The 15436-nt window shown below is 40.8% G+C and overlaps 1 protein-coding gene across 5 annotated transcripts in view; it reads right to left on the bottom strand.

Moving 5' to 3' along the window:
- Atp8a1 (ATPase phospholipid transporting 8A1) overlaps positions 1 to 15436 on the bottom strand; it is a 215289-nt gene that overhangs the window by 77352 nt on the left and 122501 nt on the right. For all 5 annotated transcript variants that reach the window (XM_051198447.1, XM_051198445.1, XM_051198446.1 and 2 more), the window contains 2 exons: positions 8386 to 8524; positions 2892 to 2956 (listed from right to left, as the gene is read on the bottom strand). In XM_051198447.1, the coding sequence (XP_051054404.1) occupies positions 2892 to 2956; positions 8386 to 8524 (204 nt within the window). The remainder of the gene's footprint in view (positions 1 to 2891; positions 2957 to 8385; positions 8525 to 15436) is intronic.

Here is a 15436-nt window from a genome sequence, read left to right as displayed (position 1 = left end):
CAATATAGTCTTAACAATATAGTGTGCGTGCTGGTTGGTTTTGTCCTCTTGATTCAAACCTAGACACACACCTGGGAAGAGGGACTCTTGGCTGGGAAATTGCCTACATCAGATTAGCCTGTGTCTATGGGAACAATTTCTTAATTGCTAATTGATGTAGGAGGGCCCAGTTCATTGTGGGTAGGTGCCGTCTCTAAACATATAGGCCTCAGCTGTGTAACAAAAGTGGCTGAGCAAGCCATGAGGAATGAGCTAGCAGGCAAGGCTCCTCCAGTTCCTGCTTTGAATCCCTACCCTGGCTTTCCTTGATGACGGACTGTAACTTATTAGCCAAATAAACTTTCACTGAAAGAAAAACAGAATCGGGACATTGCACATTGAATATTTTTGACATTTCACCTTTTCCCTTCAGCCTATTATATAGTGTACTTGATAACACTTAAAGCAATGCCTATCTAAGAAATTGATGAAAATGACAGAGCATAATAAAATAAAAGCAGGCATATGGCCTAACTCCAGATGCAGGCAATGACGTCGACTTGTTTTTTGCATTCAACCCCACAGGTTTTAGAATTCTGATCCTCCTGGTGTAAGAGAAAGTGTTCACCAGTGTGACCCATGGGACTGAAAAAGCACAGCCTCCAGCAGGCAGACGATGGAGCCTTCCTGCTGCACTTTCCACAATGCTATGAACACATGTAGCATGGTTTGGAGCCATTCTCCAGTGGTTCCTTTTCCAGGGATCATAGTGTCAAGTCTCTGAGCTGTTCCTACACCATATCCTTGGTGGCCCTAGGGGCCCACTTCCTCCCTCCCCTTATTTTGGTCTTTTATGTGAGGTCTATGCCTCCCTGCCCTTCCAGACAGGCCTATCCACCATTGCTCTGATATGGACCTCATATGCATGAAGCTGAGGAAGACGTTCCTCATTCTGTGCTGCTGTGCTCTCTAGCCTGACGCAGTATGCCCCAGTTGGCTGGAGATGACCTTCCCAGTTCTAACTCTGTCATTTCTTTCTAGGTTTCTTGCAAGGACCAAGTCACAGCTAGTAGAGAATTAAGTGGTTTCATATATGCATCACACAGACACATAAACATTGGCTAAGATAATAGCAAGCACAAAAAAGCAAGGCACAAATAGCAATGTGCAGAGTGTAATGTGATTTTTAAAATTTGTTTTAAATTTTATTTGTTTCATGTATATAAGTGTATGCCTCCATGTATGAAAGGCATTGGACCCTTTCGAACTGGAGTCAGGGTTGTAAACTGCCACATGGGTGCTGGAGCTGAACCTGGGTCCTCTGCAGGAATCCTTAACTGCATTGTTGGTTTCTAACAGTAAGGAGTATGGACTAGCCAGAAGGCTCAGTGAGTAAGAGCACTTGGCTGCCAAGCCTGCTGACCTGAGTTTGAGCCCTGAAATCCAGGTGGTAGAAGAACAGAACTGACTCCTGCAAGTTGCCCTCTGACCTCCACACACAGTGAGTAAATGAAGAAATGTAAAGGCAACAACAGCAACAAAAACCAAAACCCAGTTAGAGTATGTACATGGAGAAGCATCCATCAACTAAGGAAAGCTCTCTGGGCAAAGGCACAGTGGTAAGATAAAATTTAGCTCAAACATAGACAGCCCACTCTCTATGACCTGTACTGTTTCCTGGAACTGAAAATCTACACTACATGCTTCTACTTACTCCAACAACAGTCCTTAACAAGTTATAATCTTACGTTCAAGTGCAATGTTCCCTTTTCTACTCTCCAAGTATGGCTTGATCTTCACTGCAAGGACTTTCTGCTTCAAATATTCCCCCTCACCCAGTGACTGGCTATTATCTGCTTTATGAACATATCCTAACATGTCACAGAAGCCCTATGCATAGCAGACCTCTTCCTCACCTCCATATCTGTTTTGTGCTATTATTTGTGCATCTTCACTTCTTATGTGTCAGCTTTTGAAGGTCAGGCTGACTTGGTCATTGTTCCCAAGATAGCATCTTGGCTCTGGCAACCCAAAGCTAACATATATGAAGGCAGGAAGACTGCAGAAGAGCACAGGCTGCAGAGTCATGATGACACAGCTGCAAAACCACACCCCACTGCAGGTGATGGAAGACGTCACAAGAAAAGGAAAGGGTATCGGGTTCTGAAGTTAAGCAATGGAAACGTGTGTTTTAATATGTAAGTAAAATCTTACAGAGAATTTCTGTCCCATAGCCAACTTCTAAGCATTCTCCCCAATGACTTCTTCACCATCTCTCACCACAGACAGGTGGCCTTGCAGCTTCACCCAATCCTTAATTATCTATGCTCCTCTCTGCTTTTTGCATCATAATGACTATTTTAAGCAGGTGTAAAATCACCTCCTCCCCTGTTTTGTCTTCCACCTTAAATTACAAGTAGTCACCTTGACTTAAAGTATTTACAGGTCATTTGTCCTACATATTATTCTGCTGAATATTTCATCCTTGTAGTTAGGCATTAAAAAGAAAAAAAACAAAAAAAAAGAAAAAAGAAAAACACTCACAAAAACAAAAACAATAAGAACTCTTTGGAGCAGGCATGGTTATTTTGTCTCAACATTGGAAGCTAAAGAAGATATAAAAGGCTTAATACACAAAATGCAATATTCTACATGAAAGAGCCACAGGCCATTGGCAACCCACTGGCCTGGGTTTTTGTGTAGTAGCTTTTCTGTCTTCTAACATTAAGGAAACCAGATGGCAATTTCTTCTAGCTAACACATGTGTAAGGCATGAGTCAGTTTACATTAGTGTTGTTCAAAGCTGTACACACAGTTAAAGCAGAACTATGGTATTAAAAGTATACAAAGGTGTCTTAACCTCACACCAGATGTAGAAACAAAGGAAGGCGCTGACAAGGAAAGTCACTTACATCAAGAGAGGCTTCGTTTATAACAATCATCCCCATGTTCTTCTTCAGCAGTCTGCAGGAGTGTCCTAGGGACACACAATACATAGGCATCATTAGCTTTTCCGGAAAGAAGTGAAGCTGGCAAAGCAATGGCGTGATCAAACACCTACAGAGCATTTTCATGGAGAGGGAAGGGATAACAATTGCTTTGCAGACTCATAAGAAGGTAAAAATGAAATGTTATTGTTGGCCGTTAGGAAGGATATGAGGGAAGAACATCACTTGCAGCTGCCTGGAGAAACAACGTGGGACAATTGTGCCGAGTCTCTCCAAGCCCTGAAAGTGGCCATGCCCTTGCACTTGCATCCTTTGTGGTGGCCAATATGAAGAGTAAAGGCTGGACCAGTGATGTTTGCAGAGAAGGTTCAGGAGGGTGGGTGACTCTCTTGGACCTCCTGGCCCCACTATCTCCCTGTCCTGGAGGGTCATGGCATCATTTTCTTGTTGTTCTTTCTATTACATGCTGTGTTCCCTTCATTAAATCCATGCCTGCCTATTCTCTATCAGTTTGATACAGTTGATATAGCTGAAGAAACCCTACCTGACTCATCTCACAATAACAAAAATTATGACAGCATCATTTACACTCATTGCCTCTGTAATCTCAGTGCCTTGCTCAGCCATCATCAGAGAAGCTTCCCCCTGTAGCAGATGGGAACAAATGCTGAGACCACAGCCAGACCTGATGCAAGGAATGACAGACCTTGGAACATTCAGCACTAAATAGGATGTCTCCATCAGATCCCTTGCCTCAGGGCTCAGGGAACTCTGGGGAAGAGGAGGCAGAAGAGTGTAACAGCCAGAGGGGATGGAGGATACCAAGGAAACCAGGCCTTCTATATCAACAGGATCTGAGTGCATGCGAACTCACAGACACAAAGACAAATATGCACAGGGCCTATCCTGGTCTGCACCAGAAGGTATCCTAGAGCTGAAAGGAGAAGTGGACCCATGCCTCCACCCCTAATTCAGAAGCTAGCTCCAATTGGTAACTACCTGCAAATGAAAACTTAGTTTTCTCCAAGGGAGTCCCACTGGAGAAACAAAGTGTTTGTAAGGATAGCTGCATGTTCAGTATAGATAGCCAACAGAGAACAATTCAATAGCATCTTTGGAGGTTCCTTGTTCCATAATGCCATGCCAGGGGTTAAGAATTACTTTTAATGTTATTTATTTTTTTATTTATATATTTTCCTCTTTTTATTGTTCCTTTACATGTATTTGATAGCTTCCCGTTTAGTGTTTCTATGGGATTTCCAAGGGTGGGAGTGATTGGATTTCTGCATTTACATGCTTATTATATCTTTTTTTGGGCTCTTTTTTTTTTTCTGTTTTGTTCTATTCCAATGTATTCGTTTTTATTTTATCTTATTATTATTATTTCCCCAGAAGGTTGTTTGTTTTCTAATGAGGGACGGAGAGGGGCTGGGTCCAGATGGGAGGGAAGATGGGGAGAAACTGGGAGGAGTAGAGAGAAGGGAAACTATAATCAGTAGATGTTACATTAGAAAAATTCTATTTTTCAATTAAAAAAAATGTAAAAAAATTGGGATACCAGCCACCTCTGACAAATATCATTTGGTCAAACCCATCATACCCGCCCCCCCCCCCCCAATCAACATGGCAGTGTCTCCACTGACTACTCTGCTTCTATGCTGGCTTTCCAAGACTGATGTCACTCTGACATGCAGTCTGTGTCCACGGGAAACGCATCACGTCTTTGCCTGCAGAGTATCATCCTGTGTCTTCCCTGTCACTAAGAGGAAACCCAGAGGCTCTCTAAGGTCCCCATCCCCCCCCCCCCCCCCCCCCCCGCACGCTCTTATGTGTGCATCTCTGCAGGCACTCTCATTCTCTTTGCAACAGACAGCTGCTGCCTTGCAACCTACAGCAAACTCCTCCTCCTCCAGGTCTTTCCTCAAATGTCAGCTTTTGCATGAGATCTTCCTGATTTCCCTCTGTGCAATGGCCTATCTCCTCCCATGAAACTAGAAAGGGGTCCTGAGAAGGAGGAAATAGTCTTAAGAAGGGGAAACAGAGTAATGAACCCTTGTGATAGGAAAGCAGAAAGGGCATACTATTGGGGGTAGGAAGGGAACCAGTAGAGGGGGCAGGAGGCACAGGAGGGCAGTGGAACAAAGGAAGAAACGCTAGTATGAGAAGCCACAATCAAACCCACTGCCTGTATGCTAACCTAAAAATTCAATAAATACAAACTCTATTAATTACACAGATTTTGTGATGGCTACTCCCTGTCAACTTGACTACAACTGGAATTAACTAAAACCCAAGCAACTGGGCACACCTGTGATGGATTTTCTCTTCCTTCCTTCCTTCCTTCCTTCCTTTCTTCCTTTCTTTCTTTCTTTCTTTTTTATTTTTTATTTTTGTTTTTTTGAGGCTGGGTTTCTCTGTAGCTTTGGAGCCTGTCCTGGAACTAGCTCTTGTAGACCAGGCTGGTCTCGAACTCACAAAGATCTACTTGCCTCTGTCTCCCGAGTGCTGGGACTAAAGGTGTGCACCACCACCACTTGAAGTAAGAAGACCCACAGTTAATATGGATCTTTTGAGGTAGGAAGACCCACCTTTAATCTTGGTCACAATGTCTGCTGGCACTCTACATAAAAGATATGAAAGAAGAAAGCTTATTGCCCGTTTGCTCTCACCCTTGATAGCAAGTTTGCTTCTTTGCTGGAATTAGAGCCTGCTTCTTTGGGATTCTGACATATGTTGAAGACTAGCTGAAACATGCAGCCTTTTGGACTGAACAACTACTAGATTCTTGGACTCTCCATTGGTAGACAGCCATTGTTGGATTAGCTGGACCACAGCCTGTATGTCATTCTAATATATTCCCTATATATCTGTATCTGTATATCTAGGGGACAAAACTTGTAGAATGAATATACATAATATATATTTATTATATGTCATGTATATGATATATATAGATCAGATAAGTGGTGAATTTTACATAAATATATATATATATATATATATATATATATATATATATATATATTACAAGTTCTGTTCCTCTAGAAAACCCTAATACAAATACAAATTTACTATGTGTTTGTGGTATAGTTTTTCTATTCCAAGAACAATTTAGGCTGTGTGCTAAAACTTCTAAATGGACTATTAACTAAATGTACTAAAGATGAAGATACCTTAACAATGACCTTCTAAAAGTGTGGCTCCATGCTATGTATACCATGAATGTTCAACTTAGGGGGTTTTTGTATATAATGTGTATGAGCAGTACATAGACGTGAACCTCTGTCTTACAGTGCTTGGGCTATCCATCCGTGGTTACTGAGCCTGGAAAAATGATTCTCCCTTTTCCATAATACTAGTACTACAGGTTTTGAACAACACCAAATACTTTATTCTTTGTGAGACTTGTATTACAAATCACACTGTGTCTCCCCCATCCTCAAATGTATATGTTAAAGCCTTGACTCTATCCACTGTGGTCTGCATATGGATATGGAGCCTTTAAGGAGGTAATTAGGTTAAATAAAGTCATGGCCTACTATGGTCTGAATACTCATGTAATGCCTCAAATTTCACATTTCTACTTTCCAAATTTGTGAGAAATACATTTCTTTTGTTTAAGCCAGATAGCCTGTGATACTCTATTATAGCAGCTTGAGAGGACAAACACTTTGCAAAACAATTGGTAATTGACTATTAGATGGAAGTGAACAGTCATATGTTAGAAACAACTTCTGCCCATAGCAAGAAGATCTAGCACATAAACATTTCACTGGGACAATTTCTAGACCTTTAAGGACAACTGCAGAATTGTTACATTCATGTGCCACTGATGGGCAAGATGCAGGGTCTGAGAGCACATGTGTGGTTGTACGAGCTAGTCTGGCTGTACACAAAACCACTGCAACTTTAAAACTTGGGGCCACAAGTAAACAAATAGGTGAGCCTAATAACATTATACATTTAGAGTCTTGAAATATCAAGTCTTAAAATATCTTGTTATGGATGAGGAGAGGTTGCCTCCTCCCGTGTTCTCTCTGATCCCAACTACAGCAGCGATCTCAGCTTTTGTGTTCCAGAAGAATTCACACTAGGGGGCAGGTACAGCAAGCAAGGTGTCAAGGTTTATTTCAGCAGGTGAGAAAGCAGAAGTGGGAAGTAAGTTCCTTCCCTCAGAAGGAGGCTCACTAGAGTGGTGGAGGCACAGGGATGCCTTTGGTCCTCAGACTACATGTCTTAGTCTATGGTTTCTACTCCTCTTGCCATCTAAGATCCCAGTCCTGTGATGAACACCTTGACCAAAAGCAACTTGGGGAGAAAAGGGTTTATTTAACCTTTTAGTTCTATATTATAGTCCATCTTCTAAGAAAGTCAGGGCAGGAACTCAAGGAAGAAACCTGGAGGCAGAAGCTGTTGAGGAACACTAGCTTACAGGCTTGTTCCCCATGGTTTGTTCAGTCTGCTTTCTTGCATCATTTAGAACCATGAGCCAGGGGTGGCATTCGTCAAGAAAAGCCCTACAGCCTTGCCTATAGGCAAACTGACAGAGGCATCTTCTTCACCAACATTCCTCTGTAGTTAAAACTTTTTCTTTGGGCTGCCAACCAGCTCCCAAATAAAGACATGGGGACTAATTATTAGTTATGAATGCTTTGCCTTAGCTTAGGCTTTTAATTTAATTTAACCTGTCTCTCTATTCATCTATATTTTGCCTCAGGGCTTTTTACCTTTCAATCAGTATGCCCTACTTTCCTGCTTTCTCTATTATCTGTCTGCCTGGCCCCTGGTGTCTCCTTTGGCATTTCTTTGTCTTTCTTTTCTTTGAGCCTAAATTCCTCCCCCTGCTTACTCTCCCTGCTCAGAGTCCCATCTATACTTCTTCCCTCACTATTGGTCATTCAGCTTTTTTTATTAGACCAATCAGGTGCCTTAGGCAGGCAAGGAAAAACAGCAACACATCTATACATAGTTAAACTAATATTTCACAACATTCCTCTTTCCAAATACTCTAGCTTGTGTCAAGCTGACAAGAAACTAGCCAGGAGACCACCCTTGGGACAGTCAGAGATAACCTCCTTTCTGGAACAGGAAGAAGCTTTCTTAGAAGCTGCCATTTCTTACATTTCAGTCTGTTAGAATTAAGTACATTAGATATAAAAATACATAAAGCTGAGAAGTTCACTATGGGAAAGGGCAATAATGTCATGTACCTGCTCCGGTTGGAGGGTGGGGCTTCTTACAAGGGGGACATAGCCCACTGAGACTGGCTTTGTTGTTTTTCCTATAGTTCCATCCCTCCTCTTGAATCTGTTCAGATTAACTGTCTCATGCTTAGACAAAAGCCCTTGTCATCAATGTCCCCAGCCTCAAGTTTTGAATACCTCTTTAATTCATCTCACTAAAACACACTGGTCTGTTAGACAGTATTGAGATTTAAGATGTGAGTGGGGTGAATTACCAATATTAATGGCAGTTTCTTGCTTGTCCCCAGTAAGGATCCATATTTTGATGTCAGCTTTCATGAGAGTTTCTATGGTTTCAGGCACTTGGTCTTGCAATTTATCTTCAATGGCTGTAGCTCCAAGTAGCTGAAGATTCTGGAAGAAAAAAAAAAGTTAAAAATTTGAAGGGGAAAACTACTTACTGGGTAAGAACAGAGGATGAAATACGTTAAAATAAGAGACAAAGGTAACTCATGGACTTGGGCATACATGCCAACCATCCTGTTTTTCTTTCTTAAGGATCCCTGACTTTAATCCAGTAGTTTTGGTTGAGAATGAGACTCCCTGAAGCCGTTTTCCCTTAACCCTTTCAAAGTAAGGATCTGATTCATAAAACAATAACAAACCCTAAATCCACACCCCTACTCCAAACAAGGGGTTTTGAAAAGTCAGCTATAAAGGACTGACTACAATAGGTGGCTACTGAAAACAAGTCAGGGAGAAACAATCTTGACCTGTTTAAAACCAGATTAAATTTCACTTTGACGCAGTGTCAGGAAACACAGACATAATAGAACTCAATGTGATGAGGTGGGAACAATAAACTGGGCAACAGCATGAGTCTCTAAGAAAACACAGTCTGAGTGTTTCCCACATGGCCTTAGATTTGTGTGCTGGAAGGTGAGACCATCACAGGGCTCTAGTGTACAGGGCTCTGTCTTTCACATGAAACCTAACATAATGAATAGATTCATACCTCAGGGATGCTGCAATTGTGGTGGTTTGAAAGAAAATGGCCCTCAAAGGGAATGGCCCTATTAGGCTAGGTGTGGCCTTGGAGTAGGTGTGGTCTTGTTGGAGGAAGTGTGTCAGTGTGGAGGTGGGCTTTGATAGCTCTTATATGTTCAAGCCATGCCCAGTGAAACAGACCACATCCTGTTGCTTGCAAGACAAGATGTAGGACTTGGCCACTCCTCCAGCACCATGTCTGCCTGCATACTTCCATGCTGCACTATGATGATAATGGATTAAACCTCTGGAAATATAACCCCCATTAAACACTTTTCCTTTATAAGAGTTGCTGTGGTCATGGTGTCTCTTCACAGCAACAGAAACCCTAAGATAACAACACATCAAAAATCTTAATGAAGCAAGTTACATGAACTTTTTGTTTTTTTATTTCAGAAAATACATCTTATGCTTATACTACACTATAGCCCATTTAGTGGGTAATGCCAAAAAAACAAAACAAAACAAAAAAACCAAAAACAAAACAAAACAAAACAAAACAAAACAAAACAAAAAAAACTAAAAAACAATGCAAGTATTTTTATTCAAAATACTCTATTGCTAGAACATGTTAATGGTCACCTGAGCCTTCTGGAGTCAAAATGTTTTTTGCCAATGAAGCATCTTGCCTTGATGCTGATGGCTTCTGACATGTCTGCCGAAGAGGCTTGCCAATTAAAATAAGACAATGGAATCTGCCACGTGATTTATTCATTCCATGAACTGTTTTCTCGGCAGCATGCAATGCTGTTTGACTGTCTTTTATTCACAGCAGACCTTTTTTCAAAGTATTGGACTCAATCATCTCAAACCTTGCCACTACCTTCCCAACCAAGTGTCTGGAACATTCTAAATCTTCAGCTATCATTTCAACAATTTTCATAGCATCCTTATCAGTGATAGATCCCACTGCAAGAAATCAGTTTTGCTTTGTTTGGTTTTTGGCTCATCCATTAAAGTTTATCACATGACTATAGAAATTCATTTGCAGCCTCCAATTCTTTTGCTATGCCTGCCACATATGCAGTCACTCCCTTCCTGGAAGTCATGAATCTCTGAGATCTGGAATCATCCTTTCTCATGGTTCTTACATGTGCTGTGAACCACAATGAACCACACTGGCACGATGGTGAATTGTTTTCAAAAGCCTCTCAATTTACCCAGATGCATCGGTGAATCACTATGGCGCCTATATCCTTTATAGAAAGCATTTCTTAGGTAATAAGCCTTAAAAGTTGAGCTTGCTCCTTGATTTGTGGGCTTCTCAGTGAATGTCGTGTTGGCAAGCATGAAAACATTAATCTTCTTATGTTTATAAGTCTGTTAAAATCATTGCCTGGCCAGGTGCATTGTCAATGAGCAATAACATTTTAAATTATTTTTTCTCTGAGCTGCACGTCTCAGTAATGGGTATCAAATGTTCAGCATGCCATGTTATAAACAGATATGTCACCCAGGCTTGTTGCTTCACACAGGCAGAGTAGATTCACTATAGTATCACCCTTAAAGGGCCAAAGACTTTCAGAATGGCAAATGAGCACTGGTTTATCTTAGTCACCAGCTGCATTTGTCTTAATTTTGTCCCTTAGAAGCCAGGCATTGATTTCTCCTCTCTAACTATCAGTGTTTTGGATGGCTTCTTATTTTTTCAATAAAAGCTTGTTTGGACTTCACTGAAAATCTTTTTGATAATAATGTCAACTTCATCAACCATTCCCACTGGACCTTCTGGATGGATATCTTGTTAAAGCTTCTGCATCAGCATTGCTGGTTGACCTGGAACTTCCATGTATGGAGATGAACTCTCCATTTAAAGCACTTGGGCCAACCTGCTGGACTTGAACTCTTCTCTGCAGCTTCCTTATCTCTATTTGCCTTCACAGAACTGAAGAGGTTAAGAGCTTGCTCTGAGGGTGGAGAATTCTACCACTGAACCACCCATGCCAGGAGCTTGCTTTGAATTAGGCTTTGGCTCAGAGGAAAGCCTCAGTAGATCTAATTTCCTAACAAACTACGAAGACATTCTCCATATCAGCATCAGGATATTGTTTTGCTTTGTATCACTCATGTGTTCATTGGAACTAGACTTTAACTTCCTCTAAGAATGATAGTCACAACTGGGCTATTTGGTTGGGGGGGGGGAGACAAACTTTTAGTCTTTCTTGGCTTTACATATACTTTCCTTGCTTAGTTTAATTGTCTCCAGCTTTTGATTTGAAATGAGAGACACACAGCCCTCCCTTTTGCTTAAATACATGGAAGTGACAGTAGAGTGAATCTATTTTAAATATTGTAGCTCAGAGAACAAGTCCCTTGGAGAGGGAGGGAGATGGACGAATGATTGGCTGATGGAGCCACAAGAACACACACATATACTAAAGCTTATAGTGTTTCAAAACAAGTATAATAGCAAAGGTTACTGAACACAGATTATCATACCAAATGCAATAATCAAGACAGGTCTGATTATTATGCAATAATAAAGACAGGCATCTCAAGAACTACCGAGATTTAACAGTAAGACATGAAGTGAGCACATGCTACATGTGTACATCATTTATACTTGCATCAGCTGGGGGTGTGTCCAGCTGCAGTAGGAAACTCTAACAATGACTTAGGAGAAGGTTTTGTTTCCTTACATAAGTTGACTTGAGGTAGGTAGTGACTGGGAACTCAACCACATCTCCACATTCAACTCCACATTCAAGTCTCCTAATATCTCAGAGTGGTTGACCTGGGCACAACTAAAAGGGTTCTTTTGAAGCCAAGAACAAGGAGTCAATAGCAAGTATATCTGTTTCTCATTTGGAAGATAGAACTATTTCTACATATTTCTAAACAGGGCCAGTTGGCCAGGCTATGTTATAAGTTTGTCAATATTTATGTATTTAGTTTTCCTAGAATCCATGGTGCCTCTGTCAAGGCAGAAGGATGGGTGGGAATGAGTGCTAAATTAGCCTCTTCCACAAGGGACATACAGAGGGCAAAGTATATGAAAAGTATTTACATAGTATGTTTATACACATAGCCCCGCCTCCTTCCTCTGTCCCTTCTGTAGTGACACCTGACTTAATACAATGAAGCCAAATTCAAAGTTACTGCTTCCTTTACCTTTCTTCTCAGAATTCAGCTTTTACATGTTTTCACTTGCCATGCAGATTGAGCACTTTTAATGGAAAAATCTGCAATGGCACAAAATCTGTGGGCGTTTGAGTACCAACAAGATGCCACAAATGAGAAATTCTATACATGATCTCAGGTAACAGGTGGCAGTCAAAACGTAGGTACAACAAGATTTGGACAATTACAACATGAAATTACCTTCAGATATGTGAGTGAGGGGTATATGAAAAAAAAATGAATTCCATGTTTTGATTTGGGCCTCATTTCCAAAGACCCTCATTATATAGACAAAGTCCCAAATCTGGGAGGAAAAAACCCACACCAAAACAACAATAAACAGCAACTCTGAAACACTTTTGGTCCCAAGCATGTCAGATAGGACACTCAACCTGTGCTATGATCAGGAGTTTGAATGTGGGATACTGGTAGGCTTCCTGAAATGTGGCATTACGTTATTTATCTTTGCATCCCAATGGCATAAAGTATGAGCGCTGGGTATGCTCATTAAGTGACAAACAAGACAAAAATCCAAGCCCAAATGTTCCAAAGTATTGCTACCATTGAGACTACTTTCTTTTCAAAATGCTCTAAGTCCCCCGAATAGCTATCAGACATATCCATACAGACATATACTGTGTGACACAGTATATGACATGGAAAATGGGAAGGCACATGTCCGTTTTTTTTTTTTTAAAGAAGGTAATATTATTTATCTCTAGTAGGAAGCAGATTTGAAATCTCTCATACCCCAATGAGTAATTATCACCGAGATCAAGGAGAAGAGGCAGAAAGGCTCAATTCCGTTAAGCAGAGTCATAGCTGCTGTAACCCAATGTGCACACTGCGACTCGCTCCATCAGTTCCTGCATCTACTTAGGCTATTTTTAGTTACATCATTCCAGCTCACATCCCCTTGAGGATAAAAACGGAGCTGTGTTCAAATTTTAAACATTCTATGGGGGCTTGATGGAGATTGTTCAGATAAAGCCTTGAAAGTTTCTAAACTAGAAAAAGATTATCTTTTGTAACATGTTTCACAAAACACTGGGATAACTAGATAATTAGTGCGAGTTAAGGTATGAACAAAGTTATGGGAATTGTATAAACACATACACTCATGTTGTTCCCAGCTCTACCCTGGGGGGGGCGGTGAAGAGCTCAGAAATTATATAGGTACACATTACTGCACACAAAGCTATAAAAATAAAATTACTTCATTGAAGAGATCATGAAGAAATCCTATTTGAAAGAAGGAAGGAGACTGGTTTTATACAGGCAAAGGAAAACATTCTAACCCACACACAAATAATATAGAGAAACAAGGGTGTAGGGCCAGTCAGGGATGCTGAGAAAGGAGACAAGCAGGTCAGCATGGTGTGTGCTGGTGGCTGTTCTCACAGGAGTTGATACAAGTTTCGCGATTCAACAAAATGGTACTGGCCCTACTCTGGGTATGAATAAAGAAACATCGCACCCCGGATGCCATTTGTATCCCTTTACCGTGAGTGCCCCTAGAATGGCAGTTACCACCATTCGTGGAGGGCTCTGCAGATGCCTTTCCTTCCTCTTGGCATTTATTGTGAGATTAGCATCTTGACTGATAGGCTGTTTTACCTTTGGAAATTAATATCTTTAGCTACACAGCCATCATTAGAAAAAAGAAAAAAGATGTGAACTTTGCGTGCTTTTTCTGATCACAGAATTAAAGTGTTCAGACAGTAATCAATTTCACCCCAAATATGTATTACCTTACACAGATGGCCATTAATGGCCACTGTGGGAATTATATATTTAGAATGTGTTGAAACACCAGGAAATTCCCATGTTATTCATGGAATGAAAAAAAAAAAAAACCTTAAACACTAATTTTCCTTTCAAAATGTCACCATGCCAAAAGTTATAAAGGGTCAGGTTGATGACTCTTTGACTCTTTGACACAATATGCATTTAGTTATCACAGAAAAATCATGAAATAATACTTAATTACCCTCAGAAGCCCTCTTTAGATGTTTCTAAAGTTTGCAGTCTCTTTTTTTTTAAAAAGGGGAGATAAATGCAAAATTTCTATCCCAGTGAAGATAAAAACTTTCATACAGAATATTCAAAACTTCAAGTATATTCCAGTAACACATATTAAGATGGACATAGAAACTTTTTTTTTCTATCAATGCATGTGTACTTTGCTAAATAATTGGCCTTCAAAGTGACCTCTATTTTCCTATTAGCAAGTAGGTCAGTGGTATTTTAAAATGTTTTAAAATGAGAACACCATAGTAATCCCACTCATGCCAACTCAGACTTCTGAATGCAGCATGACCCTTTTGGCATCAGTTTCTCTAAAGATAAAGATACAACACTGACATGCAGAATTTTAGCTTTGAAGGAAATACAAACATAACCTAGCAAGACACAGCAACCCCGATGTCTGTGCCAAGTAAGATAATGGCTAGGAAGGTGAGGATGGAGAAGCCCCCACCATTTCCAAAACAGAAAGAAGGTTCCAGATGCTGGGAAATGTTCCACATTTGTGATCCGAGTTAATGGTTACAGCGGGGTCAAATACACTAGCTGGGGTCAAAGAGGAGCAGGTGAGCTATGATTGTACGAGGAAAGGCACAAAGCAACATGCCCAAAGGAACCAAGTGGGAAGGAATCTGATTCAAACATCTTTCTCTGACACTGAGCCTTTAGCAGTACTCTGCTCCTGAAAATGCTTTCATTCCCAGTTCTGAGCCATTGCAGTAGGGCTGCTTCATTCATTCATTCATTCATTCATTCATTCATTCATTCATTCATGCATGCATGCATGCATGCATGCATGCATAATACCAAGCAAGGAGATCAGGGCAAGACATTAGGGATAAAATTGTGAGTTCCTTCCATCATGGAATTATAATTTATCAAGCAAGCCAGCTTGGTGGCTCATGACTGTAATCTTGGCACTCAGGACACCGAGGCAGGAGGACTGCTGTGAATTTGAGACTAGGTGAGTTTGCAGTGAGTTTGAGAGTGAAATTCTATCTCTAAAAGAAAAGATAAATCACTGGAAATGCTTGTTTCTCTTAAATTCTTCCTGCCTTGTTCTCAGTCAGGGTACCTCACCTTAGCAGGCAGTAGAATCGCTCGGGGCTCAGTGACATACCATGGGGCTCCACA

The sequence above is a fragment of the Phodopus roborovskii genome, unplaced genomic scaffold (assembly GCF_943737965.1).
Source record: "Phodopus roborovskii unplaced genomic scaffold, PHOROB, whole genome shotgun sequence".
NCBI lineage: Eukaryota > Metazoa > Chordata > Mammalia > Rodentia > Cricetidae > Phodopus > Phodopus roborovskii.
Note: the sequence above shows the minus strand (reverse complement) of the source record. Positions and strands in the feature narration are given on the sequence as shown.